Here is a 27,458-nt window from a genome sequence, read left to right as displayed (position 1 = left end):
CACTCAAGGCCAGGGAGTCCACGTCTGACGCTGCACTGGATTCAGATAGGAGAAAGAATTTCAGCATGTTAGAGGTCAAACCTCCTCCCAGCCCCCAGTCCAAGGTGAGGGCAGGGTGGTTGCAGCAGAGGAGGAGGAGGAGAAGGAAGAGGAGGAGAAGGAAGAGGAGGAGAAGGAAGAGGAGGAGAAGGAAGAGGAGGAGGAGGCCGCAGCGGTGGCAGAGGAGGAAGGAAGTATTTTTGCCATTTCATTAGGAGGCCTGAAGTGCTGAGAGGAGGCTTCAGCTGCAGGAACCCAGCGCGCTGGGGGCAGGGGGATGGGAAGAGCAACCTGATTAAGATTGGAGAGGCCTTCATGCAGGGGCCCCCAACCCCCAACCCCGCACAGTGCAGCCCAGACTCAGCTTAAAGTATCAGCTTTAAGTATCAGCTTAAAGATACAGGAGGCAGGGGGAGGCTGCCTGATTGCCTGATTCCCAGCCCGCAGAGGCACCCTGTTCGGAGGTCTGTTGGGGCAAGGCCTGTGCAAGGGAGGCAGGTTGGGAGTGCTAACTGGATTTTTTATTTTTATATCAAGACACTGTGTTTAAAATTTTTACAAAGGACAAACTCCATGGGTTTCCGTTAGTGTTTTAAGAACTTTTCTTTAAAAAAAAAAAAAAAGCCAACAACAACAAAAAACACCGCCTTTTTGAAAGAGAAATGACAGACACAAAAGACTGTAAAGAAAATGGGGCGAATTTCTGATAGCATTTCCCCAAGGGCAGAGGCAAAACCCAGATCAGACCTGGGGGCCCAATAGTGATGTGGCTTCCATAGTACGTTGTTCACCAAATCTAAGGTCACCTGGTCTGGCCAGGCCAATGCTGTTGGCCTTTGGGGAAGCAGGTCACCCTGCAGGCTCTGCAGCCCTCCACACGGACACAGAGAGAGTTGGAGATCTCTCCCCTACGGCCCTCCAGCTCCATCCAGTGCTAGCCCCTTTCTCCTTCCACCCCATGCTCTTGCTTAAATCTGTTTCCTTCCTGGGGGTCTTGTTCCTTGGTCTGATTGTGTGAGCACTGGGGGTCCTAGAGCCAGAGAGACCTTCGGGCCTGAAGCCCTCCCTTCCAGAGGCTCTTAGCACTCATGGGTTGGAAAAGCATTTGTTCCAAAATTAAAAAAGAAAAATCAACAAAACAAGACCCAGAAAAAAGACCAAGTCCTGGGGAGGAAGAGCTATCCTGCTCTTTAAAGCTCCCAAGTCTGGAGTTGGTCGGTGGTGCAGTTCCAAGAGAGGCCGAAGGCGAGCACCAAGGGGGTGTCCAGCTGTTGCTTTCAGGCCCCCCAGGAGTGTCTGTGGTCAGATTCAGGGAGCTGGCTTCAGCTGCTGTTTCATGGGTTCTCGGTTTACCGAGGACTCATCTGCGTCCCCATTTAAAGGGTTTGTTCAGGTTTACTTCCGTATTTGTGTTTTTGTACATGCGGGTGCATGTCCACATCTGTCTATGTTTGTGCAGGTGGATCTGCTGTAGGGTGTGGGTGCGTGCGTATACATATATGTGTGTGTGTGTCTGCGTGTGTGTGTGTGTGTGTGCATGTGTTCCTGGATCTGGGAGGGAGGGAGCCTGGAGATTGGCTGTGCTCTGAGTTGGAGCTATACCCGGGTAGTGGAGTGTGAGTGGGGCAGCCCGGTACTGTTGAACCCTGCGGCAAAGGTGTTATAGGGGTGCAATGTCTGCAGCCCTACCAGGGAGTTGGGGATCATAGTGATGGTGTTGGGGGTCATGAGTGGGATGTCATCCGGGGAGCGCCGCAGGGTCAGGGTGTAGTCGGGCAATGCAGTGAGGCGCAGCGTGTCATGGGGGAGACCGGCCTCACACTCGTGGTGGGTGGGGCCCAGTTGTAATGCTGCCAGCTCCTCCTCTGGAGCAGCTCCCAACTCCGGGGCCCCGGCTCCCCGCTGAGGGCTAGGCTGCCGCAGGGGCTCCTGGCGCCGTTTGTCCTTACGGTAGTAGAGGGCAGCGAAGGCCAGAACGTTAAGGAACAGGAGGGAGGCCCCCACGGCGATGGTGACACTTAATTCAGTGGAGTAGTCACGAGGGTTCTCCACCAGGAGTGGCCCTGCATCCTGGTCCCCGTTCCAGGACCCCTGGGCATTCTCGTTGCTGTAGGCAGGTGAGATGGCTGGCCGCTTGGTGCTCCAGGTCTTGCCATTGGGCCTGCGGGTGATGTGGGAGCTGTGGGTGGTATCCGGAGGCGGCACTTTGGTGGTGGTGGACGTATAGTGGAACATGTCATGCAGGTTGTATAGGTGGGGCACCAGATGTTTCCAAAAGGCCACCTTAGTGGCCCGGTAATGATCTCGGACCCTTGGTTTCAGCCCGATGTGAAGGTAGAGCTGGTCTCGGGGATTGTATTTGGACCAGGCCACTTCCTCAAAGCGGTTGGCCTTGGTGTGAATGAACTTGGTGTCCTGGGGGACCGGCTTGTTGGGATCCCTGAAATACCACATGGAAATCTGGGGTCACCACTCTATCTGGATGAGGAAAAGGCCCAGCATTTTTCCTCTGACAGCCAAACCTCTTTCCCAGTTTAGAACTTCCCACCATTTCCATCTTTTTCAGGGTCCCCTGCTCTGCCCACACCTGCTTCTTCCCCAGGGCTTGAACTCCTATATCCTCCTTCCCGGCGCTCATCCTTTAAGATTAAGGCTATAGATGCTTTTTCTTTGCACATGCTACTGAGCATTTATCAATCTTTTCAGCTGCCCAATTTTGCCAGGAGCCCCCTAATAAAGGCTCTTTCTTTTATTAAGCAAGCAGAAGTTGCTGAACCCGAAGTCTCTTTTTCTTTCTTTCTTTCTCTTTCTTTCTTTCTTCCCTTTTTCTTTCTCTCTCTCTCTCTTTCTTTCTCTCTTTTTTTTTTCTTTTTTTTTTTTTTTGAGACAGAGTCTCGCTCTGTCGCCCAGGCTGGAGTGCGGTGGGGCAACCTCGGCTCACTGCAACCTCTGCCTCCTGGGTTCAAGCAATTCTCCTGCCTAGGTAGCCGGGACTACAGGCACCCGCCACCACGCCTGGCAAATTTTTTGTATTATAGTAGAGACGGTGTTTCACCATGTTGGCCAGGCTGGTTTTGAACTCCTGAGCTCAGGCAATCTGCCTGCCTTGGCCTCCCAAAGTGCTGGGATTACAGGCATGAGCCTCCGCGCCTGGCCCTGAAGGCTCTTTCTGAAGTACTGCATTCCTATTTCACATAGCCTGTGACCAGCTAACCTTGAATCCCATAGTGTGTGTGTGTATATGTGTGTGTGTGTGTGTGTTTAAGATAAGGTCTCGCTCTGTCACCCAGGCTAGAGTACAGTGGCGTGATCACAGCTCAGTGTAGCCTCACCCTCCGGGGCTCAAGCGATCCTCCCACCTCAGCCTCCCAAATACCTGGGACTACAGGCATGCACTACCATGCCTGGCTAATGCTTTTTCTTTTAGAGACAGGGTCTTTCTATGTTGCCGTGGCTGGTCTTGAACTCCTGGGCTCAAGTGATCTGCCTGCCTTCGCCTCCCAAAGTGCTGGGATTACAGCCGTGAGCCACTGGGCCTGGCTAAATCCCATAGTTCTTCCAGTAACTCTCATTCCTTCCTAGTCCCGATGCTAACTGAGTTCTGAGCCTCAACAACATTTTTGAAGGAAGGAAAAATGGCATGAAAGACTCAGGAAGGGGAGATAGGAAGATGAGTGAAGGGGTACCAAGCAAGATTTTGGGAATATCTTAGGAAGGGATATGATGGAAGAGGTTTAGCTAGAGGAGCAGAGGGGAGGGCATGCTGGGGTCTCAAAGAGGAAAAAAACCCTATTTTCTCCTTACCCAGTCTTGGCAAAGTTGGTCCAATAGGTCATGACGACAGCACTGAGCATAACATCATTCTTGGAGAAGTTGCAGGGGAAAAGGTCAGTGGGGCCTACCATAGGAACCCCAAAAACATAGGGTACTTCATCCCCATGAGCTGCATCTGACCAAGCAGGCTTCATGAGGCTCTGGCAGTGATGATAGAAGGCGTAGAAGTAGGTAGGCGAGCCGTAGCGGGCATGCAGATCGGCTGTCACCACTGAGGGCTCCACCCACTGGTGGTCAGTGAAGAGTGCCACCAGTGTTTTACGGCGGGTCTCAGGGTTGTCACGGTCTGCCCAGTCTGTATACATGAACTTGATGGTCTCTCGCAGGGTGTCCTTACCCTCAGGATAGCCATAGAGATTGTCCACAAAATTGGAGACGGAATAGTCAAAGTCAGTGCCAGAGACACCATCCTCAGGGTCCACCACCCCTTCCACAAACTTGAGACCCTCGCCCTGGTTGACACCTAGCATGATGTCATAGTTGAGGAACTCGCCCTGCTCCATGAGGATCTCAGGGTCATCAGGAATGACATCACCATCAATCACAGGGCCAAAGGCCACGTGGTAGCGGGCTGGCTGGATGTCCTGCTCTACCAGCTCCTTGGCACTCTTTTGCCGAAGACAGTCCACCATATCCACGGTGTCCAGCACATTACAGCCCACTTTGTCTGCCAGCAGGCTGGTGTACTTCACTGGTTGGTAGTTCACAGCCCAGCTGGACAGAGCAGAGCCACTTTGGATGATGGCTCTCTGGAAAAGGCCTACAGAAGACAGGTAGCGCCAGGTCAGATCTGTCGTGTCACACATAGCCATAAATCCCTTCATTCCTTTGTCACTGAGGCTGCCCCATGGTTTAAATGGGCTAGGAAGGGGGAACAACTCTTTTGGCAGGGGATGATGTAGGGCCAAAGGAGGGGTTGCTGAACCCCTTCCTTGATGGCTTCCACCATCCCTTCCCTGTCCTGGTGCGATGGCTGGTAACTTAGGGGTTAAGGCAATGTCAGGAAGAATTAACCCCTTGAATCCCAGACATCAGCCCCCTTATGCCGCCTCTCTTTATCTCTCCTTGTCTTCCCCTCTTGCTTCCTGCCCAGCTGGGCCCAGCTCCGTGCCAGCGCACCACCAGGGAGCTGGCACTTGCACCACAAAGGAGTCTTTTTCATGAGAGATGAGAAATGCAGGCAGGCAAGAGCCCCACATTCTGAGGGCTTGGGGAAGGAGCCCAAGGGCAAAGGCCTTGGGGTCTGAAAGTCTCCAGGGAACCTGTGCTCCCCGTCTGTGGTCTCCACTGAGACTTTGTTTTTTTTTTTTTGGAGATGGAGTTTTGCTCTTGTTGCCCAGGCTGGAGTGCAATGGTGGGATCTCGGCTCACTGCAACCTCTGCCTCCCAGGTTCAAGCGTTTCTCTTGCCTCAGCCTCCCGAGTAGCTGGGATTACAGGCACCCGCCACCACGCCCGGCTAATTTTGTATTTTTAGTAGAGACGGGGTTTCACCATGTTGGTCAGGCTGGTCTTGAACTTCCGACTTCAGGTGATCCACCCGCCTTGGCCTCCCAAAGTACTGGGGTTACAGGCGTGAGCCACCGCGCCTGGCAGAGACTTTCCTTTTATCTGAAGCTACCGATACTTCAAATTCAGATTTTCCCCTAGCAGAGAGGGAGCCAGTCCCCCAAACTCAAAAAGAAGATAATTTTCCCCTCTAGAAAAAAAAAAGGATATCATTCTCTCCCTGGCCCCAACATTCCCAAGGGAGAATTTGTCCCTCAGGCACATAATTCCATTCCTTTAAGAGAAAGCCAGTTTGCATGAGTGGAAAGAGAGGGAAAGAAATGATAGATTACTACTTAAAAGACAGCCTCATTTTCCCAAAGATTATTCTCCATGCATCAATTACAGAAAAACAGAGAGAACAGATCTTTAAAGAAGTCAAACCTCGGCCAGGCACAGTGGCTCATGCCTGTAATCCCAGCACTTTGGGAGGCCGAGGTAGGCAGATCGCTTGAGCTCAGGAGTTTGAGACCAGCCTGGGCAACATGGCGAAAACCTGTCTCTACAAAAAAAATTTATCCCCAAAATTAGCCGGGCATGGTAGCATGCACCTGTAGTCCCCAGCTACTCTGGGGGCTGAGGCAGGAGGATCACTTGAGCCTGGGAGGAACAGGTTGCAGTGAGCTGTGATCACACCACTGCACTGGGGGACAGAGCCTCGGGGACAGAGCGAGATCTTGTCTCAAAGAAAAAAAAGAAGTCAAACCTCCAGAGACACAGGCCCCCTATGAGACAAAGCATAGCACCACTCCAGGAAAGGCTTTCTTCTCCTAGGGGAGGAGTCCCCAGTCAGAGGAGGCACAGAACATCTTTTCAGGCCAAGGCACCCTTGCAGCCCGTCATTTCGCCCTCCTTTGGGGAAAAAGGGAAGATTCCTGTTCCCACTATGGTCACCTAGGAACACAGTCTCTCTCTTTAGAGATGCAGATCCCACCTAAGTCTTCCCTCACCAGGGTAGTCCCTGGAGGGGCAAAGACAGAATTTCTAGGTCAAAGAAGGTGGTTCTTCTCTCTGAGAGAGACAGAACTTCTTCAAGAGATGGAAAGTCTTCCTGTGAGAATGTCCCTAACTCAGGGGGTTAGTGTTCAATTAAAAAAGAAAAAAAGCATCCTCGCTCACAGATTTCCTTACTTCAGAAAAGGGCACCTATTTCAGGAAGATCTTTTCTTCATGAGAAGCTCAGCTTTGCCTCTCAGAGATAGAATGTTCCCAGTAGTCCAGAGGTGGAGAAAACATTTCCTGCCGAGCAAAAAGGACCTATTCTGCTCTCTTGGAAGGGTCACTGGCAAAGGGACCCACCACAAGGAGAGAGGCCAAAAATGAGAATCTCCCCGGCAGCTTGCACAGTCGGGGAGAGGTCTGGAGTCTGATAATAGACCATCATCCTATGGAAGAAGCCCACCTCGCGGGTTAGTGACTCTCATTTCAGACCCACTTCCCCCTCTAGGATGTTTCCCCTCTTGTACAGACTTGTTCTTCAGAGAGAAAGGCAGAGAATGGATGTTTCTTAGACCTAGAAACCAATTTCCACCCTATATCTCTACTGTGAAGTAACATGTCCTTCCCATGCTGAAAGATCCTCCCCAACCCCTGTCAAACTATTGTCCTCTGAGGGGACAATTGTTCTATTCCCACTCCCCCAAATAAGACTCCCACATCAGAAGGAGAATCTTGCTTTCCCGGGACATAAATGGGATTCTCTTCCTTCCCTCTCCAGCTTTGGGAGAAGTACTTCTCCCAGAGAAACATTTCTCTTCCACTTCTTGCCAAAGGGATACCAAGCTGGTAGAAGAGAGCTGGCCGATTCCCTTGGATGCCCTGGGGCATGGATGGGGCATGCTGGGACAGCCGGCACTTGGCTAGTTCATGTTTTGCCCCACGAGTTACTCACCCTCTGAGTGATGTGACAACGTGAGGAGGCTGACGCAGGATGCACCAATGCCCGAGCCAAAGACAGTGATCCGGCGGGGGTCTCCCCCGAAGAAGGCAATATTCTCGCTCACCCAGCGGAGGGCCTGGATCTGGTCAAGGAGCCCATAGTTGCCCTTGGCAGCCTGATCTCCAGTACTCAGGAAACCTGGATTCAACAAAGGGCATGAAGACAATGAAGGCAGAGGGATGGAGGATTTGGGTGATGACGGCAGGCAGGGTCAACAGGGGAGGTGGGAATAGAGAATGAGCACGCAGTGTAGTTCTTCCCACATAGTTAACTTAAACCAGTGCTCCTTTCTGCAATGTCCAGCATCGTCAACAGAGGAGGGGTCAGCTCCCTGCCTCCCACCTGTTGGAAGGAGGGGTCTGCAGCTTGGAAGGAGGGGTCTGCAGACCATTTGAAGTGCATGCCTCCAGGTGGGAGACAAACTGCAGAAACTGCAAATGTCCAGAACTCAGCATTCTCTGCCCTGATGTACTATTGGGGACCTTACCCTAACATCTGGCAAGATAGAATGGAAACCCTGGAGTCAGACGGTCCTTGATTTGAATCCTGGCTCTATCACATCTTAGTCATGTAGCCTTGGGCACTTAATTTAAAATCTCTGGGCCATAGTGTCCTCTTCTGTAAAATGGGGATAAAAATACCTCACAGGGTTGTAACAAGGACAAAATGAACATAAGCATCTATAACATGCTGGGCACATTGCAGCTCTATAGTTACTTCTCTTTCCCCTTTCTTCTCTCTCCAAAGGAAGTGTAGATGATCCCAAGAGGCAACAATCCCTAAGCTCTCCTTGCCCTTCCTGTTCAAATCAGTCCCTCTCCACTTCCTTCCGGGGCCTCGATGGCCCCCTTCCCCTCATTTTCAGGGCAGGTCCTCATTTCCCTCCCTTGGAGGCCTAAGGAATCAGAAACTCTGGGGTGGGGCCCAGCAATCTGTGTTTTTAACAAGCTCTCCAGGTGATGCTGATACCTGCCAAAGTTGAGAAACCACTGGGTCAGACCATCTTTTTCATCTGGTGGAGAAATGGGGAAGTAGCGCAGTGCGTTACCACAGAAACAGGTCTTCCCGCCCCCCCACTGGAATTTGCTGCTGAGGAGACATGTCACCATGGAGACTACCTTCCCACCCACCTGCTGGGATTTGCTGCTGTGGAGACTTGTTGCCATGGAGACTACCTTCCTGCCCACCTGCTGGCTATCCCACAGAGATGTCCTATATTCCCCCCTACTCTGCTTCCATTTTAGACTGAGCCTGCGGCCTTATTTCATCTCTCTTCCCTGAATCCTTGGGTCCCTTGGAAGGCTCTGTCTTCTCCTGCCCTAGGCTTTTGGAAGAAGTCTTTGGAGGTGGGTAATTGTGAAGCTCCTACACATTGGAAACCCACACTTGGATCAGTATTTTTTACTCCCCAGTTAAAAGCTCATTCACAGCACCTGGAATCAACTTTGTGAGAGGCCATGTTGGAGAAGACTCCCAGAGCTCATGGGGAGTTCTCTGGCGTCCTTGCAGTCCATAGGCAGAGGCTGAATTCAAATAGACTCAAGCAGTCACAAGACCTCACCACTGTCTTTCTCAAGTCCTTCTGTACCTAGCTTCTGCAAAAGAGCTCATCTCATCCTCTTCAAGTGTGTTATTAATTTACCTCTGGTACAATTAAGTATGTAAAGTACTTAGTTATTTCTCCCGGGCCCTAGTCACAAGTCCTCTTTAGCCCCAGGTTCCAGAGGAGGAAATGAGAATGAATTAGAGAAAGCCTGCATGAGGATGAAGAAGGAACCCTTGCTCTTCCAGACAAGGAAATCAGCTTTTCCTTTGCGTGGCCCATTCAGAAATTGAAGCTGCTCCTTTGAGTCTTAAAAACTTGGCCGGGCATGGTGGCTCACACCTGTAATCCCAGCACTTTAGGAGGCTGAGGTGGGAGGATCACTTGAGGTCAGAAGTTTGAGACCAACCTGGCCAGTGTAGCAAGACCCTGTCCCTTTTTGTTTTTAAAACAAAACAAATTAGCCAGTTGTGGTGGTGCATGCCTGTGGTCCCAGCCACTCAGAAGGCTGGGGCTGGAGGATCACTTGAGCCTAGGTGTGAAGGCTGCAGTGAGCTGTTATTACCCCACTGCACTCCAGCCTGGGGGACAGAACGAGACTCCATCTCTAAAAAAGCAACCAAAAAAAAAAAAATCCCTCAAAACCCCAACTCTGTTGACCATGATCCAACCCAGCTGCCCAAGCCTTGGGACCCTCTGGCAGAAATCACTGTCCTTCTTTTAGTCCTCCCTCCTCTCTCCTTCCCCTGTATTCTCTTTTCCTTTTCTTTCATTTAGGCAATAGTGGTCTTGGCTTCAGCCTTTGCCAAGGCATCATTTACTGAAATGTGTCAAACATGCCTGCCCTAATCAGCAGGCAAAGCCTGCATTTGGATGTAGTAGAGCAGATTTCTCCAATGTACCAATTTCCTGGGTTAGGAACAAAGGCCTGAAAGGGCTGGATGGAGGATTTATTTATTATTTATTTATTTTTTTTTAGAAGGAGTTTCACTCTTGTCGCCCAGGCTGGAATGCAATGGCATGATCTCGGCTCGCTGCAACCTCCGCCTCCCAGGTTCAAGTGATTCTTCTGTCTCAGCCTTGCGAGTAGCTGGGATTACAGGTGCCTGCCACCATGCCTGGCTAATTTTTGTATTTTTAATAGAGATGGGGTTTCGCCATGTTGGCCAGGCTGGTCTTGAACTCCTGACCTCAGGTGATTGGATGGAGGATTTGACCATCACTCTCTGCTCTCTCAGATCCTATGAGCCTCTGGTTAAGGGGCCCTGAAGCATGTGGATGATGCCATGTCAATGATCCCTACTCCATGAAGAGTCCTGCTTGAAATGCTATCTCCAGGCCAGGCGTGGTGGCTCATGCCTGTAATCCCAGCACTTTGGGAGGCCAAGGCGGGCCGATCACCTGAGGTCTGGAGTTTGAGACCAGCCTGGCCAACATGGAGAAACCCCATCTCTACTAAAAATACAAAATTAGCCGGGCTTGGTGGCATGTGACTGTAATCCCAGCTACTAGGGAGGCTGAGGCAGGAGAATCACTTGAACCTGGGAGGCGGAGGTTGTGGTGAGCTGAGATAGCGCCATTGCACTCCAGCCTGGGCAACAAGAGTGAAACTCCATCTCAAAAAAAAAAAAAAAGAAAAGAAAAGAAAAGAAAAAAGAAATGCTATCTCCAACAGGCTCAGGAAGATGACAGCAAACCTGACCAACCACAAGCACACAATATCTGGCATTCTGGGAGAGGTCACTCACTGCTAGTTCCCCAGTAACTCAACCATCCACAGAAACCATGTGAGAATGAAGGCTGAAATACTAAACTCCATAAACTGTCAGAATAAATCGGAGCCAGTCTCCCTGGGCCCAAGTTTATACTGCAGTTCATGGTAAACTGCTCGTCAACAGAAGATGGGGAATCTGGCAGATTGTAACAAAACCAGATATTTGTGTCACTCAAGGCTTGATGTTTACTGGGTTTTCGGTTTGCCTGGAGGGTACCTGAGCAAGCATGTAGGATTCAATTCTGGAACCTGGAGTAAAACTTGGCAAGTGCCTGCTTCCTCAGCCTCAGGGATTTCCACATCCTATATCCTGCTGGAGTCCCTTTCTTTGTTGGCTTCAAGCCCAGTGGGGCCTTCTCAAATAATAGCTACCCCTCTGCCTTGGAGAGGATCCATGGATTAGCCTGTGACATTCTCAACATTCATGAATCACCCAAGATATCTAGAAAAGCACCTTAGAGGCCGGGCGTGATGGCTCATGCCTGTAATCCCAGCACTTTGGGAGGCCGAGGCAGGTGGATCACCTGAGGTCAGGAGTTCAAGACCAGCCTGGCCAACATGGTGAAACCCCGTCTCTACTAAAAATACAAAAATATGCCGGGTGTGGTGGCAGGCGCCTGTAATCCCAGCTACTTGGGAGGCTGAGGCAGGAGAATTGCTTTAACCGGGGAGGCGGAGGTTGTAGTGAGCCGAGATCATGCCATTGCACTCCAGCCTGAGCGACAGAGCGAGACTCTGTCTCAAAAAGAAAAAAAAAAAAAAAAAGAAAGAAAGAAAAAAGAAGAAAAAAGATAAGCACCTTAGAGTGAACCGCCTGATGGGTTCAGTGCTCAGGAAAGCTGATGGGAAGGAGAGTGAATGAATGCCTGTGACTGGGGTCCAAAACAAACCACCTGTTCTGGGATGCTTTGGGCAACAAAACAACAAAGGCCCCACTACACAGGAAAATTCCCCGCCGGGCGCAGTGGCTCACACCTGTAATCCCAGCACTTTGGAAGGCTGAGGAGGGCGGATCACCTGAGGTCAGGAGTTCGAGACCAGCCTGGCCAACATGGCGAAACCCCCGCCTCTACTAAAAAAAAAAAAATACCTGGGCGTGGTGGTGCGCGCCTGTAATCCCAGATACTCCAGAGGCTGAGGCACGAGAATCGCTTGAACCCGGCGGCAGAGGTTGGCAGTGAGCTGAGATTGTGCCACTGCACTCCAGCCTGGGTGACAGAGCAAGACTCTGTCTCAATAAAAAAAAAAAAGAAAAGAAAATTCCCAAGCATCAGGGACAAACCCATGTTCTACATCTGGTGTCAAGAGACAAAAACAAACATCTTATATGTACCCGGCATCCAATACGGGCTTATTGATTATATTTGTGTTCCAGAACAGGAACTGAAGGGTGTGCAGGAAGTGGTGCAGGAAGTGGTGAGGAACTTCTGAGCAAATCTCAGTGTAGGACTCCTTCTGAGTTTTCGGTGATATTTGATCATCAACTGCTTAAGCTCAAAGAATGTTCCTGCCCCCTAGATGTGCTGTTCTGGTTATCCAAATGACGGGGCTGTCAAGTGCGAGTTCTTAACCTGACTTTCATGGATGAACTTAAGGGGGATCTGTAAAATTGTTTTTTCTTTCTTTCTTTTCTTTTCTTTTTATTTTTCCTTTTCTTTTTTTTTTTTTTTTTTGAGATGGAGTCTCACTCTGTTGCCCAGGCTAGAGTGCAGTGGCACGATCTTGGCTTATTGCAACTTCCGCCTCCCAGGTTCAAGCAATTCTCCTGCCTCAGCCTCTTGAGTAGCTGGGACTACGGGCGCGTGCCACCATGCCCAGCTCACTTTTGTATTTTTAGTAGAGACAGGGTTTAGTTGGCCAGGCTGGTCTTGAACTCCTGACCTCAGGTGATCCACCCACCTCATCCTTCCAAAGTGTTGGGATTACAGGCGTGAGCCACCACACCCGGCCCTGTAAAATTAAGTGTGTGTGTGCGCACATACGTGTGTGCACACACGCATGTGTGCATTGTTCCAGGGGAGAGTCCATAGCTTTCATCAGAATCTCAAAAGGGTCCAAGATGCCCCCAAAGGTTAAGAACTTCTGGTGTAGAAGCTTAAGGATTAGAGCAGCTGAAGGACTGTGAAGTAATCAGCAAATCAGGATATCATACGGAATGCTCACCAGCGACAGCCTTCTGTGCGGCCCACAGTTCCCAACTGACACTGTGGAGACTTCACATCCTACGTGAAATGCCGAGTCTCTCCCCAGATCCTAAGTCTCTCCTTCTGTCTCCTCTCTGCTTCCTCTCCCTGACTCTCTATTGTCCTCTCCTTTTCTTCTCTTCCTTGCTTTCTCCTCTTTCTCTCCCTCTTTTCCATGCTCTCTTTCTTCATTCCTAGCTGCTCTGAAGCATATTTTTAGTATTCTTTGTATTTTCCAATAAACCTTATAGAATGGAGCATTGTGTTTATATTTTTTTAAGCAGCTGAGCTGAGTGTTTTCTGTCACTCTAAGAAAAGAAAGTAGCAAAATTACTTTTGGCTTTGAACTACCGTGTACATGTGTCTGCATATCTGTTTGTGATTACATTTGCGCGTTCATTCCTCTCTAGAAACTGTGCAGCCCAGCCGGGCGCGGTGGCTCACGCCTGTAATCCCAGCACTTTGGGAGGCCAAGGCAAGTGGATCACTTGAGATCAGGAGTTCCAGACCAGCCTGGCCAACATAGTGAGACCTTGTCTCTACTAAAAATACAAAAATTAGCTGGGTGTGGTGGTGCACACCTGTAATCCATAATCCCAGCTGCTCGGGAGGCTGAGGTGGGAGGATCACTTGAGCCTGGGAGGTCAAGGCTGCAATGAGCCATGATTGCACCACTGCACTCCAGCCTGGGTGACAGAGTGAGACTCTGTCTCAAAAATTAATTAATTAATTAATTAATTAAAAAAAGAAAGTGTGCAGCCCTAGTGTGTGGGTTTCCAGCCACCTTCATGGTACCATGGTACCATGGTACCAGGACAGAACAGCTTACAAGAGCCTCACCATGGTGTCTGAGGTGATGCAGAAAGACAGAGGGGCAGGAGCAGAACCATGACATCCCAACATCCCAAGCCTACCAGACCGTGGGGAGGCCAGCGTGAATGGCCTGCATGCTCCATATTCAGTCTCCCAGGCGCCAATGAAGGGGACACCGACTTTGCTTTTTTAAAGGAGCATAATTTCTGCAGTTTGAACCCCAAAAGAGTATCTTCCTATCTCACATAGTATTAATTGTAAACCAAGAGAAGATTGCCGTTCTGCGCATACAACTGCACCCAGAAGTGAAATGCAGCCCCGGAGCCTCTGAGATTGGAACTGACAAAGCAATATAGTCAAGAGAAAATTAAGGGCCAGGCGTGGTGGCTGATGCCTGTAATCCCAGCACTTTGGGAGGCTGAGGCAGGCAGATCACCTAAGGTCAGGAGTTCGAGACCAGCCTGGCCAACATGGTGAAACCCTGTCTCTACTAAAAATACAAAAATTAGCCTGGCATGGTAGCGGGTGCCTGTAATCCCAGCTACTCAGGAGGCTGAGGCAGGAGAATCACTTGAACCCGGGAGGCGGAGGTTGCAGTGAGCCAAGATGGTGCCATTGCACTCCAGCCTGGGCGACAGAGTGAGACTCTGCCTCAAAAACAAAATAAAAATAATAAATAAATAAATAAATAAATAAATAAGCAAATTAAAATAAGGCCCTTGAGGTGGGAGGATGATCACTTGAGCTCAGGAGTTCAAAACTGGCCTGGGCAAGAGTGAGACCCTGTCTCAAAAATTAAATGAAAATAAAATAAAATATGGTCGTGTCCCCTAGTTAGCCATGGAATAAGCCATGCCTAACTGCTGGTTTAGCACTCATATGCCTACAGACCTGACCAAGAGCCTACACTCCCGCTGAAACTCTTCCTCCAGAAAGAAGTTGGCTTCTTCATGCCACTACAGGGATGCGGGGCTTGGGGGAGCATGAGCAGGGCCCTGTGTGCTTAGTCACCCTCTCTGAGGCACTCATTTACCTCAAGACTTTGGCCATAGATAGGCACGGGTGGTCACCAAGGAAGGTACAGGGTTCAAGGGCAGCCTAAATGACTGACACAAGCTTGTGCACAGCAGAGAATGCGGGGGTGGGGAGGTGTATGGGTGCATATGAGGAGGCATTTGGGCAATGAGTGCATATGCATGGGAGTATGTGTGTGATGGGTGGGAGTGTGCAGGGGACATGCTTAGAGTACAAAGTGTGTGTACGTGTGCATATACGGGGTAAGGAAGTGTGGGGAGACTTGGGGGATGCGGTTGGGCCTGGGTAGAGGTGTGTGTGCATGTATGGATACAGATGCAGCCCCATGTACACGGATGTGTATATATTTGTGGGGTGGGGTGAGGGGAGAAGTGCATGGGTGTGTGCTGGGTGTACATATACAGGCTGTGTATGGAAGAGTGTGCGCATGTATACGCGTGCATGCATATGTGGATGTGTGTGTGGGGGAATGTATGTGTAGGGGAATGACATAAGGGCAGTGTGTGGGATGTATGTAGATGTGGATATGGTGTGTGTGTAGTATCTGTGTATGTGTGGGGTGGGACAGTGTGGACAAACAGGTAAGAGTATATGTGTGTAGGGAAGGGGAATATTTGTTTGTGTTTCTGAGGAGATAGTGAGGGACAGGTGTGTGTGGTAGTAGGTGGATGTGTAAAGTGGATGTGGAAGTAGGGTGTGCAGGGGGATACGGGCGTGTGTAGGTATTTGTGGGGGGTGGGTGGAAGGAATATTTATGTACATTTAAGGTGTATATGTGTGGAGTTTGGGTGTGGACATGGATGTGCAGGGTGTAGGTTTTTGTGTGGGCTGTAAATATGGGGGTAAAGTGTGAGTGTGGGTGTGTATGCGTCGTGGGTATCGGTGTAGATGTGGCTACAGAGACATGGGGAGAAGTATATGAGCATGTGTGTGTGTATATGCAGAGGGTGAGAGCCATCTGCGGGGTGCAGACGTGGAGTACACAGACCGTGTGGGTATGTGGATATGTGTTCTGGAGAGACCATGTGAATGGAGTTACCTGGAGTGCTAGGAGAATGTGTTTACATGTGAGGGGCCTGGAGATGTGAATGTGGGGCTAGGTGTGTGTACTTTATTGGGGTGAGTGAGAAATCACCGTCTTCCTGCAGGTGCATGGCGGGGTGGATGTGTAAACACATGAAGGTAAATAGGTGTGTGGCCATGGAGTGGACTGGAAGGAATATCTGTGCATGTGTGGGGTGTTTAGAGATGTGGGGCGGGTGGGTAGAGGTGAAGACAGGACAGTGGAAAATCGAAGCATCCTACAAAACTCAGCCAAGTCAAAGTCTGGAAGCAGAGACCTGGCTTGGGACCTGAGAGAAGGTGTGAAGTTTGAATTGAATTTCTGGTGGCATCTAAACCTTCCAAGAAAGGGCCTGGGGATATGGGGAAGCCCCTAGCATTTGGGTAGGGGCCAGAGGATAACACCATTTTGACTGTGGTTATTAGCACCAGCTAGAGAAGCAAGGCTATCTGTTTTTAAATTCTCCAGCATTCTTTCCTCCCCCCTTACGAAGCCAGTCTTCCTTCCAGGCACCAGGCAGGGAACCATACCTAGCACTCCAACCCGATAGTTGAGGGTGATGACGATGACATTGCCATAACTGGCGAGGACGCTGCCATCAATCATGTTGCCTGTCCCTTCCATGTAAGAGCCTCCGTGGATGTAGACCATGACGGGTTTAGCACCACTGTCCCGGATGTCTGCAAGGAGAAGGGGTGAGACACAGGCTGGGTGGGATGCCCTTGCTCCCCCACCCCTGCCAGCCCAGGGGGGTGGGTGCGGGCAGCAAAGCTATCCCAGGTGCCAGGACACCACCGCCATCCCTGAGGGCAGGACTCATGGGGTTGCTCAACCTGGAGCTCAAGCATCAGCCCGAGACAGTGGGGCTTCAGTGATATTTTTAAAGGCTCTGGTTTCAAGTGCCTCCCAGCTGAAGGCAGCCAGGCATGTGATACAGCCAGGCCTCAGTGGGCCATGGCTGGGCCCTGGGCGCGGGGGGCAGCAGAAAGAGGAAGGGCTGGTCCTTTAGCCACATCAAGTGAGTCGCTGCCCTGGGCACCCAGGAGTCCTGGGACCTGACATGGCTTTAGAGAGCAGGAGCTGGGGAGCCCTGAAACCCCCAAGACTAGACCAGTTACATGGAAAAACGGCCATTGGCAGCAGCTGGCCCCCCAGTGCAGACAGAGACAAGAGGTGTGGGAATAAGGGGTGGCACAGGGAGAGAACAAGGAAGGATGTGGGAAAGGGGAGTGAATGGCAGAGATAGGGTGGGGGGAACCTTGTTGACATGGTTTCTTAGCCATGTGCCCATTTCCCCATTCTCCCTGGGCAGACTTAACCAGAAGCATTGGGGATGGGGAAGAACTAAGAATGACAGAGCCTGCTCCCAGTCAGCACCAAGATGAAGATGGAGCCTCCCCAGAGGCCATTCAACAAGGGACCATCAAGCGGCTGCTCCCGAGCCCAGGCGGCACGGCATCAGGGCTGGGGCAGTCAAGAGAAGGCTCCAGGCCTGATCACCTCCGCCTGTAGCCTGTCAGTCCGTGAACTGGACCAATACTCTCTGCCATGCCAGCACAGCCCTACCCATCACCACTGGGCCCCCCTGAGCTGCCTGGCCCCTTCAGGGCAGAGGGGCAGGGCCAGGGCATGGAGGAGGAAGGGAATGCTCTCTGCTGCGGAGCAAACAGAACTTGTTTCTCCAAGGAGGAAGGCTGGTCCGATCATTGCCCAAGGATCTTATGCCATCTATTGATGGCTGTGATGTCCTGGCCTCAGCCTGGCATTTTAGCCCAGTCTTTCTGGCCTTGTCTTGTACCTACTGCAGCCCCTAGCCCCGAGACCATCTCTCTCTTTTCTAGAAGGCTGGGGAGGTTCTGGTGCTGCTTTTCCAGCCCCTTTGGTTGTCACTGCCTCACTCCCCAGTTCACCATCCTGCGGGGCCCCTCTCCCAGAAGCCAGGCTCCCTGTGAGACACAGGGGTCTCTTCACTGAAACACAGGTAGTCTCCTTGCCGTTCCGTTGTCTTTGTCCTCTCCCCGCCCTCAGTGGTCCTGCTTTCTCTCCACTCTCCCTGCTGCTCAGTAGGGGCAGGTGCCTCTGAACCACAGAAGATGGGGAAGGGGCGGGAGACCCAGGCAAGGAGGATGTCCTCCCCATGGCTCTGCTTGTGGTCCCCTGCTCCTGCCAGCCATGTCCATCACCCCGGAACTCCCAGTGGCCAACAGGGCCAAAGACAGATGAACAGCCCAACGGCCTTGTACAGGAACAGAAACACACCAACGGACAGACAGACAGACAGACGGGGCTTCTCCCCATCGAGAAGGGGAGGGGCTCTGTGCCATGCACCAGCCGCCGCGCCCTGCAGCCCCCAAATACCTTCATCTTCATCCCCGTCATTATCCGCTAAGTCCTCGCCCTGTTTCTTAGCGCCGGATCCTGGGGACCAGACACGGGGAGACACAACAGCACAGAACAGAGAACAAAACAGAGAGAGAATTCAAAAACAGCATGACTGCAGTGTGGCCCAGCAAGCCAGCTCCGGGCCTGGGCCCAGGACAGGCAGGAGGGATGGCAAGAACTGAGGGAATGGGTGGGCTGAGGCCCAGACCTTCATCAGGATGATGGTGTTGCAGGCCCCTGCTGTGCTGGCCTCTCTGCACCGCCTTGCCCCGCCTCCTTGTCCCCAACAGCCCATCTCAACCAACTACCTTTCCAGTGAGGAAGGAGGTAGCAGCAAGTGGGCCAGGGCACAGAGCCAGAGACCCTCTCAGGGGAAGGATTCATTCTGGGTGGAAGGGGCTGCTTGTGTGTACACAGGCAGGTCGAGCTGGAGAGCAGGGTCAGGTACCAAGGGTGAGGGGTGACACTGCCAGCAAGTGTGGAGGTTGTGGATACGAGGTACTTAGGGCAGAGACGTGTAGAGGGACCCCAGGCCTGAGCTCCTGGGGCCCAGTGGGCAGGCTCAAGCTGGGCCTCAGCTGACCCTGATTCCCACAGGAGAAAATGGGAGATGAAGCTTTCCCTCTGGTCTTCCTTGTTGGAGCCCCTGCTCTGGTTAATGGCAAATGGGGTTCCTGCCCACAGGAACCAGTGTTGAGAGCAGCAAGCATTGCTCTGAGATGTAGAGAGAGCCAGAGAGGGAGAGAGGGACAGAAGAAAGGGGAAGAGGAGAAAGGGATGGTGAGAGAGAGAAAAAAAATAGAAGAGAAACAAAGAGATAGGAATAATGGTCACAGCTCCAACCATGTACTGAATATTCACCATGTGCCAGACACTCTGCTTCTGCCATATTGTTTGATCCTTACACCCCAGTGAGATAGGTCCTATCCTTATTACTGTTTCACTGATGGGGAAACTGAGGTTCAGAGGGGTAAAGTGACTTGCTCAAGATCACACAGCTAGGAAGTGCTAGAGGTGCGATTCACACCCAGGTCTGCTTGACTCCAAAGCCCATGGTCTTTCCACTGCATCATGCCACCTTTCTGGGGTGGGGGAAAGGGGAAGGGAGGGAAGAAATAGATGAGAAAAGCAGTGGGGCATGTAGGGGGAGAGAAGGGGCAAGGAGGGGAAGAGAAAAAAGAAGAGACTAGAGGTGAGAAGGGAGACATTTAGGATCTGGGGCTAAGCTGGCACAGATTCTCCTTCCTGTTCTAAGGAGGCTAGAAGTGCATCCTGGCGATGGCTGTGGAGGGAGAGGACCGGCTGTCTGGATGCTGGTCAGTGTGTGGAAACAGAGGGGGCTGTGCTGCCAACCCAGGCATCTATGACATCAGATACCCTCAGCCTGGAGGGAGTAAAGAGCCCTCTTTCCCAGCCGGTCTGGACTCTGATGACTAGATTTCCTTACAGCCATTCATCAAAACAGGAACTGCCCTCATCCTACAAAATGGCTTTTCAACCAGGACAAGAGCACAGCTCTAGGGGAGAAATTGCCTCTGGCTCCCTGAACTTCCGGTGGCACCTACCGTCTTAACACATTAGCTCAACACCTGCCAGTGCTGTCCTCAGAAACCTTAATGGGACATGGGCATCATCCCTCACACTGCGGACAGCCTACCAAACGGGAAGGAATTGCTCATCCCCAGACACGAATTCCTTCCAACTTGATGGGGTGGGGTGTTGGGGAGATGGGGCAGGTCTTCCCCAGGAAACCCTTCATTTCCCATCATCCCTGACTTAGAAGATACGTCCCTTGTGAATCCCTCTGAAAGTGTTCCTGGGTTGCTGCATTGTCTCAGCCTCCTTCACACAGGTGCCTCTGCTCCTTCAGCCTGGCACTTGCTGAGCAGCTCCTGGCTGCCATGCCTCTCACCCAGGCCAGCCTGACTGCCGACCACCATTCCCAGACCCTGCGCCGCTGAGGGATCCCAGCCAGGCTGGTCCCCAGACCTCTGCACACCACAACCCTAACGACCTCCGGGGATGGGTCTCCCTCAAGAGGCGGGATTTGTCACTCTTCCAAATGGATTTGTCACTCTTCCACCAGGTCCTGGGTAGGGAACTAATTTGAACAGTGAAATGACCAAATGCCTTCCCTTGCACTGTCTGGAACCCACTTCCTGATTGGCCCATGGGACTTAGGGAAACCAGCTGAGTTTTTTTTTTTTTTCTTTTTTTAGATGGAGTTTCAGCCTTGTTGCCCAGGCTGGAGTGCGATGGCACCACCTCGGCTCACTGCAACCTCCACCTCCTGGGTTCAAGCGATTCTCCTGCCCCAGCCTCCCAAGTAGCTGGGACTACAGGTGTGTGCCACCATGCACCTGTATTTTTAGTAGGGATGGGGTTTCACCATATTGGCCAGGCTGGTCTCGAATTCCTGAGCTCAAGTGACCCACCCGTCTTGGCCTCCCAAAGTGCTGCAATTATAGGCATAAGCCACCGCGCCCGGCCAAACCAGCTGAGTTTTAATACAAGGCTAAGAGCTTCTTCAGAGCAGTGATTAGGCCTTTAGTCATTTCTAAATCTTTCCTCTACCTCACATCCCTCCACATCCCAACAACACCTAGCACATGGCCTTGCCCACAGTCAACAATCACGATTGGTAAATGTGCATGTTTGAGCCGGGGCTTCCAGTCTGCTCTCTGGCCACACTCTCAGGGCTGGACTGGACAGCCCAAGGCTCTTACTGGGCGATCATTCTTCCTAAGAAATGGTTAATGTGAATGCCATCTCTCCTTCAGGTTTTTTTCTTTTCTTTTCTTTTCTTTTTTTTTTTTTTTTTGAGATGGAGTCTCGCTCTGTCGCCCAGGCTGGAGTGCAGTGGCACGATCTCAGCTCACTGCAAGCTCTGCCTCCTGGGTTCATGCCATTCTCCTGCCTCAACCTCCCGAGTAGCCAGAACTACAGGCGCCCGCCACCGCGCCCAGCTAATTTTTTGTATTTTTTAGTAGAGACGGGGTTTTGCCGTATTAGCCAGGATGGTCTCGATCTCCTGACCTCGTGATCCACCTGCCTCGGCCTCCCAAAGTGCTGGGATTACAGGCATGAGCCACCACGCCCGGCCTCTCCTGCAGGTTTAAGAGACCTTCTTCCTGAATTCATTTACAGGCTAATGGAATGCTAAGGCCAGAACTGTACCCTACCAACCTCAGATGTGGAAACAGAGGTTCTTGAAGGACAAGACTTGCCTAAGGTCTCACTGTGAGTTGGCAGCAGAGCTGGGACTCAGGCCTTGTGCTTCCCAGACCTGTACTCTTTCTGCAGCACCATGATGCTTCTGAATTACACAAAAAACATCAATTGCCTATGGTGTGTGAGGTCCTGGGTGGGGTATGGGGCTGTGGTGAAATACTATCCCTACAGCAGCGGGTCTCACTCCATGCTCGGGTGTGCATTAGAAGCGCTCAGGGCTCATGTTCAACATATAGATTCCCAGGCTCTGCCCCCAGAAATTCTTATTCAGTAAGGAGCACCCCATCCCAGAAATCCTGGCAACCCCATTCTGAGAAACTCTGCCCTAGGACATCAAAGGAAAACAAACTCCCAGCTTGCCAGAGGGTTGTAGGGATCAAGCTGTGATTTTTCCACCTGTTCCTTAGGCTGTTACTGTTCCAATTCTCCCCAGCCCAGCCACATCTCACCATTTTTTTTGAGTTGGGGAGATGGGAATGAGCAGATGGGAGTTGCTTCTGTGTGCTACAGTGGAAAGAACACGCCCTGAGGGTCAAGAGACCCAGGTTTTGGTCCCAGATCTGCCACAGACCAGCGACGGGGGCCTTGAGCAGCAGCAAGTCACTCCCCTGGGCCTGTTTCCTCATCTGTAAAATTGGGATACTGATTCCTGCCTTAGACGCTTCCAGAGATACAGGGAGGATTCTCTAAGGTAAATGCCAAGGCACTTTACAGAAAACATGAAGCGATATTCCAACAGGAAGAATTATACAGGGGGAGAAACTCCTCTCAGCATGAGGGTAAATTTAAAATTCAGGATCTTTTGCCTCCTTTAAAGTCCATAGTTCCCAGAGACCCCCAAGTTCTGCCACCAGAGCAGCCTGGGTCTATCAGCTACACTCTGGCCAGAGGTAGTGGGGTGGGAGACAGAGGTGTGTATGGCAGGAGTTACTAAACCTGTGTACACGTTTGGTCTAAGCTTCAGGGTGGGAAAATTGAGTCTAGACTTTCAATCCAGGAGAAAGAACACAGAAGGGATGGTCTTCTGGCTCCACCCACTAGGAAAAGGGTGGAGCCTCTGGCTCCATCTTGGCTTCCTAGAGTTTCTCCTGAGGTGTCACCGAGAGAGCCACTGGCTCTGCCTTTGGCACACACTTTAGGGTGGAATTTGGGGCTGGGAAGATTGGAAGAAATAGGGTTGCTGCTTCTGCTCTGAGCCTGCCTTAGGCCACCAAATTCTCCCTGCAAGGCAGCCAGGGCCCTCAGATGAGGTGGTGCTTATGCCTGCTTACTGCCCCCTGAGCCTGGGCTACTTGGAGGAAGGCTGGGTCCTGGGGGCAAGGGCAGGTGGGCAGGCAGCCCTCCCTCTCTCTCTCTCTCCCTCCCCGCCGGCTCGCTACCTACCTCCTTTCCTACAAATTTTCTTGTTGGGCTTTCGGGCGCATTCCTTGGAAATCCGCTTTACTGTAAAATGAATAAAAAACTAAAAAATAACAGGAGGCCTCTGCCCAGGGGCATGCACCCCCCACCCCCCAGGCCCCAAGAGCTGAGCTGCTCTGCAGGCGGCACATGGCAGAGAGCCTGTCCCACCATCTCCTTGTTTCTGTCACTTACCTTAGTGTGACCCCCGCGGGAGGAGGCATCAGCTAGTGAAAGAGGAGGTACCTAAGCATCACCCACCAGGCTTGCCGCCCCGCCCCCCACACACCCAGTGCCCTTGGCCACACACACCTACCACCTTTCGAAGCAGGTGGAATGGCAACAGGGGGGCCTGGTGGAGCCAGCATCCTCCCGCGGGCAGCTGCCAGCCGTGACCCATACTCCCCCAGGGGACCCCCATCCAGCACTGGACCTAGACCCATCAGAGCTCTCAGGCCGGGCCAGGCCCCTCCTGGCAACAGTGTCACTCACACATGGGAGCTCGGACAATGCTGGGAGAGGGAAGAACAGGGAGGGGGGTGGGAGGCCAAGCAGAGTGATGGTTAGAAGCATTTTCACAGACAGACAGATGCATGCTGCAGGGCACACAACCACATGCAAGCCACAAACACAGCAGGGCAGGCGGGAGGCAGGGAGGGCACAGTGCCTGGCCGCAGCACTCACCATCCTCCGTCGGCACATAGACGTTCAGGTAGAGACAGTCTTCGTTGGGCTCCTGGATGTAAGTAGCGACGATATCCAAGTTGGCAGTGAACCAGACCGGCAGCATGACTTCGGGCACAGCTGTGTGGATGTTCTGGGGGCACACTGGGGGAAAGTGTGTGGCGTTCCGGATGCCCGACCAGGATGGGGGTGGTTCAGGGGGCAGGAAACGTTTCTCGCCGATCGGGGGAGCTGCGTAGGGCACCCCCAGGTATTGGTCCACAGGCCCCAGGATCTCACTGGGCAGTGGTACTCGGGCACCCCTTAGCTTCCCAAAGTGAGTGTTGACTGTGGGTGCTGGGGCCTGGGTACTGGCCCTCAGCGCCAAACTGAGGAACCACAGGGTGAGGCACAGGCTCCTGCCAACCGTGGGCTTGGGGCTCAGGGACAGCGAGGGCGGGCCAAGCCGCAGCCACATGTTCCGGGCAGGGGGACTGGCAGGAGAGGCAGACTCCAGGGTCACAGCATCAGCCCAATAGGCAGCCCCTTCATGGCCACACTGACTTGAACCTCAAAACTGAGCTCTCGAGGGACACCTACAGGTGCCCAGCAATGTAGAGAGCAGGTCGTCCAAGCACCACAGCTTCAGAAAGGGGACTCCCTCAGGGCCAGACAGGCCTGTGGAAAGAGGGAAGTATGCGTCATCCAAGATGGTCTGGGAGGGCAACAGAGTTGGTCTTTGGGGGCCCCGCTGGGCTTGGGCTATTCTCTTATAGGTAGGAGAGGTTTCACATGCCCAGGGGCCCAGGGACTCACAGATGATCCACTGCCAATCAGAACCATTCTATGTGCCTGGCCATGGCTGGAAAATCCAAGGGGTTTGACAGTGACAGTTGTTGCCACTGCAAGTTCCCGGTGCCCAACTTCAATTCCACAGCCAAAGGGGTTCATCAGGGTCGGCTGGAGCCAGTAGCATGTGACAGCCAGGGGGTGGGGAGAAACAAAGATGGAGCTCAGGTCCCCGGGCATGCTGCTTGAACAGAGCTGTGTAGCCCTTGGGACCTGGTAAGCCCACACAGGGACCTCCACTTCAGGACAGGGTGGGATTGTCAACCTCACTCCGGGACACTAAGACACAAGAACAGAAAGCAGCAAATCGGCAGAGTCCCACAGAGAGACTCCCTCACCCTCAGGCAGGGCAGAGGGCGGGACAGCCATTCACCGGAGTCCTCCTCGGACCCTCCTGCGCCCCTCCTGTACATTTCTCCTCAGCCCTCACTGCTCCCAAATCCTTAAGCCTTGGTCCTTTCGGTTGGCTCTCTCTTAATTCACACCGAATTCCAGAAGTGAGGCAGAAAGAGTTCTGCCTAGCACCCTAGGCATTGTGGATGCTCTTCCGGTGTATTATAAAATAAACAACGGAGCATGGGGAACACATATTCAGAGACTCATAGAAATAAACTCATAAAGACTCAAAGAGGGAATGAGAGAGACCAAGCCAGGATCACAGACACTGCGATATTCACTCACAGAGACAGATATTCCAAACCCACAGAGATCCCCTCATATAGTCCCACATTCTGAGACAGAGCACCTCACACAGCCAGAGCCTCACAGAGTGATACATTCAGAGACACACATAGAGACTTACTGAAATATAATCACACATACCCGCATAGGTAAATATTCCAGACACATGCAGCATAATGGTGACACATAGGTGGAGACAGAAACAGAAATAGCAACACACTCAGACACATAGGCCTTCTGACACAGTTACACAGTCAACACATAGACACAGGCACACACAGATACTCCCGCATGCTCCCGCACACACACGCACACACAGGCACACTCACGCCACATGCACATTTAGTTTTCCTCCATTTCTCCCGCCTTCCCAGATTGCAGGCCTGCTCCTTTAAGAACTGGCTGAAGGGGTGGGGGAGGGAGATTGGGAACGCCCGGCAATCAGCCACCACGAGAGGGGAATGAGAATGTGTGTGTGTGTGTGTGTGTGTGTGTGTGTGTGTGTGTGTGTGAGAGAGAGAGAGAGAGAGAAGAAAAAGGAAGAGGAGGGAGGGCGGGTAAAGTGGCTAAAGGGGTGGGGGCTCAGAGGAAATGAGGAAATGGGGAGCAAAGTATGGGGGGTAAGATCCCAGACACTGCCCAGAATGCACCCGGGTGTGGGGAGGAGGGGAAGGGGAAGGAAGGGGTAGGAGTAGGGAGGTGGGGCAGGAGGGAGTGGGTGGGTGTGTGTATTGGGGGGGGCATAGTCCGCAGCTGAGTTCACACAATCCCCCCATTCACCGTCTCCATGGCAACTCCAGGGCACAGACCGCTCATTCACACAGCTTCCCCACCAGCAACCCCCCCACATTAACCCCCTCGGTGCTGCCCCCACCCCACAAATTCCATTAACCCTTTCGGGATGCCCCCCTCTCCAGTAACCCTTCGGCGCCAAATGCCAAATTCTCCTTTGAGTCAATTCCCTGCAGCCCCTCCTCCGTGAACACCTAGACAATCGGACCGACCCCCAAACGCCCTCTGTACCCTAGGACCCACTGTGAATCCCCAAGGCCAAGATCTCCATCCTGGTCCAACTTGCAATTTGGGAGAAGACAAGGGGAGGCAGCAATGCCGGGGATGAGAATGGCATCTCGGGGTACTTTTGGGGCTGCAGCGGTGCTGGGCGCGGGGCATTGTGCAGGAATGGACCAATATTGAGAACTGCAGTATTGGGGGCTACGAGGGCTTGGAATGGATTGGGGGATGGAGTTGCACTGGAATAGGGGAGGATAGGATAAAGGCCTCCATTGGGTGGGGGGGCTGCAGATAGTGGGGGAGGGAGCCTGGCTATGAGATGCTATGATGGAAGGGGGATGGGGCTGCACTGCAGGGGAGGGGGGACTGGCAATGTGCAATCCCGGGATGGGGCTGGGGGCCCTCAATAGGGGTATTTTGATGAGCATGCGGGATGGGCTGTGGAAATAGAGGGACCATGGGCGGGAGGATGTTAGGGATGCGGGATTTAGGGAGGAGGTAGAGGAGAGAACAGAAGCGGGGGAGGATCGGGGGTCAGGGGTGCCGAGGGAGAACATGGGGTTGAGAGGGATGGGGGCCACTGGCTGGGGAGTGGAGGAGCCTGGGATTGGGAGGGGTTAGGATGGGGGCAAGGTATGGGCAGCTAGAGGATGAGAGACCGGGGCAGGCGGCCTCACCTGTTCCCCGGGCTGCTGCAAGCGACTGAACCGGGCCACGGACCACCCATATCGCCTCCAGGCCAAGGGCTCCGCACCCGAATCCCCGAGATCAGCTCTCCGGCAGCCTGGCTGCTGTGCCCGCGCACCGAGGGGGCGCGCTGCGCGTGCCCGGACACGGGGGGGCGCGGTCCCTGCCATTAACTCCTTTTGTGCCAGAGATGGCTCAAGTCCTGGGGCATGGCCCAATTCCCCCCATGCTCAGGCACGTTCCGCTCCCTCTCTCTCACGCGGGCGCACACACACACACCTCAGATTGCAAGCTATCAGACAGGTGATCTTCCAGGGCAGCTAGCCCAAACTTTACCTGCAAAGCTTGAGACCTTGTCCCAAAGGGAGAAACTGAGGCACTGCCTGCAGGAACCCTCAGTCATACTACACAAAAACACACCTCCACCTCAATCAGCATCCCTTATTTCTCAGCGCCAGCACTACCCAAGCAGCAACCAGTGGGGCCACTCTGCTCTCATCCTGTCACTCTCCCAAAGGTCAATGCTGTTCCCTTCTGCTGCTTCTGCTGGGGCATGTCAGACTGTCAGCATGCCAGTTGTCTGACCATTTCAGTCTCTCCCCTCCAGGTTCAGTGTCTTTGTGTCTTGTGTTTTTGTATGTGGCGCACCTGCCATTTGTTTAGCAACCCCCAAGCCTCTCTGAATGTCCCTCATCCCAGCCAAGCCTGTACTCCTGTGGCTCCTCAGAATGTTTATGTCAGGATAGAATAAGTGAGAAGAAAGCTTCAGTCATGTTTGCCTTT

At 52.5% G+C, this 27,458-nt stretch overlaps 1 protein-coding gene and 1 long non-coding RNA gene across 7 annotated transcripts in view; one reads left to right on the top strand and one right to left on the bottom strand.

The window, feature by feature from the left end:
- Positions 1-22,830, top strand: part of LOC129138722 (uncharacterized) — a 48,791-nt gene extending 25,961 nt beyond the window's left edge. Inside the window, exons 3-4 of the long non-coding RNA XR_008542003.2 lie at positions 20,372-20,494; positions 21,300-22,830. This is a non-coding gene — a long non-coding RNA (uncharacterized LOC129138722). The remainder of the gene's footprint in view (positions 1-20,371; positions 20,495-21,299) is intronic.
- On the bottom strand, positions 539-26,804 carry NLGN3 (neuroligin 3). Of its 6 annotated transcripts, none has more exons than XM_016943358.4 (8): positions 26,666-26,789; positions 23,466-24,122; positions 22,767-22,826; positions 18,129-18,188; positions 16,301-16,450; positions 7,312-7,497; positions 3,844-4,633; positions 539-2,479 (listed from the first exon to the last, which is right to left on the bottom strand). In XM_016943358.4, the coding sequence occupies exons 2-8, from the start codon at positions 23,920-23,922 to the stop codon at positions 1,636-1,638; spliced, it is 2,547 nt and encodes an 848-aa protein (XP_016798847.2). In that variant the 5' UTR covers positions 23,923-24,122; positions 26,666-26,789; the 3' UTR covers positions 539-1,635. The 6 variants fall into 6 exon arrangements, with proteins under 6 accessions (XP_016798847.2, XP_016798849.2, XP_016798851.2 ...); XM_016943360.4 differs by lacking the exon at positions 26,666-26,789 and adding an exon at positions 25,116-25,690; XM_016943362.4 differs by lacking the exon at positions 22,767-22,826.
- Between the last annotated feature and the right edge of the window lie 654 nt (positions 26,805-27,458).

This window comes from Pan troglodytes, chromosome X, assembly GCF_028858775.2.
Source record: "Pan troglodytes isolate AG18354 chromosome X, NHGRI_mPanTro3-v2.0_pri, whole genome shotgun sequence".
NCBI lineage: Eukaryota > Metazoa > Chordata > Mammalia > Primates > Hominidae > Pan > Pan troglodytes.
This window is presented reverse-complemented; position numbering and strand designations above follow the sequence as displayed.

Bases quoted from the DNA above. Each gene is read 5' to 3' on its own strand.
- NLGN3 (XM_016943358.4), bottom strand. From the start codon at position 23,922: ATGTGGCTGCGGCTTGGCCCGCCCTCGCTGTCCCTGAGCCCCAAGCCC. The intron at 18,189-22,766 runs GTAGGTAGCGAG...TCTGGTCCCCAG, and splicing joins GAAAATTTGTAGGAAAGGAG to GATCCGGCGCTAAGAAACAG. The intron at 16,451-18,128 runs GTATTTGGGGGC...TTCTCCTTGCAG, and splicing joins TGACGGGGATGAAGATGAAG to ACATCCGGGACAGTGGTGCT.